At 38.9% G+C, this 4,389-nt stretch overlaps 1 protein-coding gene across 1 annotated transcript; it reads right to left on the bottom strand.

Moving 5' to 3' along the window:
* Positions 1-404: 404 nt before the first annotated feature.
* LOC143636687 (tyrosine decarboxylase-like) lies at positions 405-1,893 on the bottom strand. Its single transcript, XM_077104215.1, has one exon. It carries the CDS (start codon positions 1,879-1,881, stop codon positions 406-408), a length of 1,476 nt encoding a protein of 491 aa, XP_076960330.1. The 5' UTR covers positions 1,882-1,893; the 3' UTR covers position 405.
* Between the last annotated feature and the right edge of the window lie 2,496 nt (positions 1,894-4,389).

Below are 4,389 nucleotides of genomic sequence, written 5' to 3' on the forward strand. Positions count from 1 at the left end.
AAAAGTTTAGAATCTGACGTGGAGCTGATGTGGCGGTTTGTAAAAGTTTATTGTTGTAGATGCTCTTATGTGTAACTCTAAGTGCTCTAAGGCTGACTCGCTCCCTAACCTTCTATATTCAGGTTCTGCTTACTTACCGCCATCAAATTCGTAGTTTTCGAATGTAAGGATCAAATCGTATGTAATTTGAAGTTTTGAACTTAGCATTGTGACCATTTAAATAGAATGTCAAATTATATGACAACTTATTCAGGATTCATACGATGAAAAGTAGCAAGTAGAATTGCTTTGTTATTTTAGATAACTTATAACATAGATTTAGCTTAATTATGCAGGATAGCATTAGTATGCTCTTACTTCGTCTTTCTCCTAATAAGTCATCAAATTTGGCGCTTTTTGATCCCCTTAATTAGGCGTTGGTGTACACAACATGGAAGTCGTTTGGTCACGCACCAACTTCCAAGCCATCACCACATGCCTATCTTCAGTGAGAGTTGCCCCAACCGCAAATCGAATAATATAAACTCCTCCAACGATCGAATGTGTCATGTATACACGCCCTGTTGCATTCACAGATTGCAATAGTTTCTTGTTAAACTCATTTGTTTCATGCTCGTTGTCACACCGCTGACCTATCACATAAGGAGATACTCGAAAACAAACCACAGAAAAATATCTAGGCACTATAATCTCAAACCTTTTGTCCATGCTCACAAGCCCTTGAAATTCCTTAGCCAATCTCACATGCTTTCTTATTATCCCTCTCAAACCACTCGCCCCGTAGCTCCTTAACACCATCCATAACTTCAACGCTTGAAATCGTCGTGACAACGTTATCTGCCAGTCTTTGTAATCCACAACTTGCCCTGATTCCGTGGCTTGGTTTCTCAACAACTCCGAATTTGTGGAGAGAGATTTCGTTAGAGCCGATTTGTCCTTCACCCAAAGGCAACAACAAGCCAGACTTGTAAGCATCCATTTATGCGCATTAAAACTGAACGAGCTCGCTCCCTCCACGCCATTAAGAAAATGTCGAAACTCGGGGCATATACAAGCACTTCCAGCATATGCAGCATCCACATGAACCCACATATTGTATGCACTTGACACCTCACATAACGGTCCCAACGGATCCACCATCGTCATAGACGTCGTGCCAACAGTAGCACATAAGTACATTGGAACAAATCCATCTTCAATATCTTTCTTGATCATCTTGTCTAGTAACTTTGGAGATAGTTGAAAGTTTAAGGATTTGGATGTCGAAACTTCTCGAATATTCTCCTTATTAATCCCAACGATTTTAACCGACTTCTGGAAAGAAAAATGCGTTTGGTCGGAGCAGTAGACCACAAGCTTTTGTGCATTTTGTCTTCCAGTTTGATCAAGTATCTTCTCTCTTGCAGCATGTAAAGTGCATATGAAGGCTTCACAAGTAGTCCCATGCAAAACACCTCCTCCACCATTTGAAAATGAAAAAAATTTGGGAAGTTCGAGTAGTTTTAATAACCATTCCATAACAATGATCTCGAGCTCAGTAGCAGCCGGAGACGATTCCCAATTAAATCCCACAACATTAAACCCGTTGATCAGCATCTCACCGAGAAAGCTTGCGGTGCTTCCACTAGAAGCAAAGTATGCAAAGAAGTTTGGACTTTGCCAATGTGTTATACCTGGAATAATGTTATTCTTCACGTCGATTAATATGGTTTCGATGGACTCCGGATGCTTTGGGACAGAGTCAGGCAAAGTTTCTAGTAGAAAGCCTGGTTTAACTTGGCTTTTGACAGGGTAGTTTTGGATGTTTTTGTAATAATCAGCAAGGAAGTCTATGACCATATGGCCATTTCTCCTGAATTCTACATGGTCTAAAGGGTTCATGATCAGGTTGTTCTATAAATGAAAGTGTATATACATGAGTATTCCCATTTATACAAGTAGTTTTATACTTTTATAACTGAAAGTCTATAAATTATAGATACTCAATAGCATTAAAGGGTTCATGGGGTTGTTTTGTAACTGAAAGTCTATAAATTATAGATGCTCAACAGTATTAAACCATTACAACACCTTCATTTAATTGTTGTGAAAATAAAAGTTTAAACATTTCGTATTTTTTTAACAACACTTGGAACTACTCTCAATATAACTTCATACTATTTTGAAGCTCCAGGTCTAACTCCCTCAGGAACACCACCATTCACAAGTCACTGAACCAGAAAGCCAACTCCGGTTTAAACATTAGTAATATAGTGAAAGATGAGTGGTTGTTAAGGAAAACTAAAACAATCATGTTTAGTATGTATTAGCATGATTTAATTTTGTGAAATCCGGTCGTTAGTACGCTTAATATGACTATATATATAAGAAATGAATTTTAAGTATGCGTTAGATAATTGTTTAGTATAAATAAGTAAGTGATAGTCATGAAGAAACTTAGGTAGTGCCTAACGCTACAACAAATCAAATAGGTTGCGTTGGTGACAAAAGAACTAATTGATATAAATATGAATATGGATGATTGTTGCAATATTATTTATTATCATATAGGATAAAGAAGAATTTTGGACTTTGGTGTCCCAACGATTGGTCCACTTGGTAAATTTGATTGGGTCAAGTAATTTAGTTTTTTTGGTTTGTTTTTAAAGTGATAATTAAGACGGTTATATGCGTCAGCTCACCGCTATCATGCCCGGCTCCAATAACACTCAGGTTTTACAAATGATCTGGTGGGTTTTACCGACCTTTTTATATTAGTTCCATTTTTGTCACGGACGTAACAAAAACTGACTTAATTCATCTCGACACACCGCCACGCGGTCGAGACCGACAACGCTCGTTATTTACCAACGCTCGGAATGACTGATGCACTTGGCAACGTGTGATTGATCCCACGGGGCCATGATAGCCATGTTTGGTGAAAATAAAAGCCCACGAGTCGATGCTAGCCTCGTACAATCAAAACAGAAGCGACACTTTTCAACGAACAAATTAAGCCCAAACGAACAAATGGAAACCACAGCAAGTATAAGAAGACTAGAATGATGGGCTCACCTCCTTGATCATATCACTAGTCCATGATAGTTTTGTTCAGTGAAAAAAACAAGCCCACTAGTCGTTGTTAGCCCCATTTAGTAAACACAGAAGCGAAGATTTTCAAACGAACAAATGGATGCACAAACGAATAATTGAAAACCTCAGCAAATAAAAGAATACTAGAATGAGGGACTCATCTGCGTAATCATCCCACGAGTCCATGATAGCCACGTTTAGTGGAAAAACAACCCACAAGTCCCTACGAGCCCGTTCAATGAAAACCGAAATGACACCTTTTTAAACGAACAAAGGGAAGCCCAAACGACTAAATAGAGACCACAACGAGTAAAAGATGACTAGAATGAGGGACTCACCTCATTAATCAACCCACGAGTCCATGATAGCCCCCTGTTCATAGAAAACAAAAGCCCAAGAGTAGCCGCTAGCCCCGTTAAGTGAAAACAGAAACGACATTTTTCAACCGAACATATGGAAGCCCAAATGAACAAATGAAGACCATTGCGAGTAAAGAAGACTAGAATGAGTTACTCGCCTCCTTAAACATCCCACGAGACCACCACGAGACCATGACAGCCCCGTTCAGTGAAAACAAAAGCCTACGAGTCACTGCTAGCCTCGTTATGTGAAAATAGAAGCGAAACTTTTCAAACGAACAAATGGAAAACCTAACGAACAAATGTAAACCACCCCGAGTAAATGATGACTAGAATGAGGAACTTACCTCCTTAATCATCCCACCAGTCCATGATAGCCACGTTCAGTGAAAACAGAAGCGAAAATTTTCAAACGAACAAATGGAAAACCAAACGAACAAATGAAAACCACCCCGAGTAAAAGATGACTAGAATAAGGGACTCACCTTCTTAATCATCCAAGGAGACCATGATAGCACTGTTCAGTGAAAACAAAAGCCTATGATTCGCTGTTAGCCCAATTCAGTAAAAACAGAAGTGACATTTTCAAACGAACAAATGGATGCACAAACGAACAAATGAAAACCTCATGGAATAAAAGAAGACTAGAATGAGGGACTCATATCAGTAATCATCCCACAAGTCTATGATAGCCACGTTTAGTGAAAACAAAAGCCCACAAGTCCCTGCTAGCCCCGTTCGATGAAAACCTAAACGACATTTTTCAAACGAACAAATGGAAGCCCAAACGAACAAATAGAGATCACAACGAGTAAAAGAAAACTAGGAGGGAATCACCTTATTAATCATCTGACGAGACCATGATATCCCTGTTAAGTGATAACTAAAACTAACGAGTCGCTGCTAACCCCGTTCAGTGAAAACATAAACAACTTTTTTTCAAACAAACAAATGGAAT

This window comes from Bidens hawaiensis, unplaced genomic scaffold, assembly GCF_021521415.1.
Source record: "Bidens hawaiensis isolate Kalapana, Puna unplaced genomic scaffold, B.hawaiensis_p1.1 tig00008041_1, whole genome shotgun sequence".
NCBI lineage: Eukaryota > Viridiplantae > Streptophyta > Magnoliopsida > Asterales > Asteraceae > Bidens > Bidens hawaiensis.

What these genes read in the sequence shown, in the direction of transcription:
- LOC143636687 (XM_077104215.1), bottom strand. Translation starts at nt 1,881, where the DNA reads ATGAACCCTTTAGACCATGTAGAATTCAGGAGAAATGGCCATATGGTC.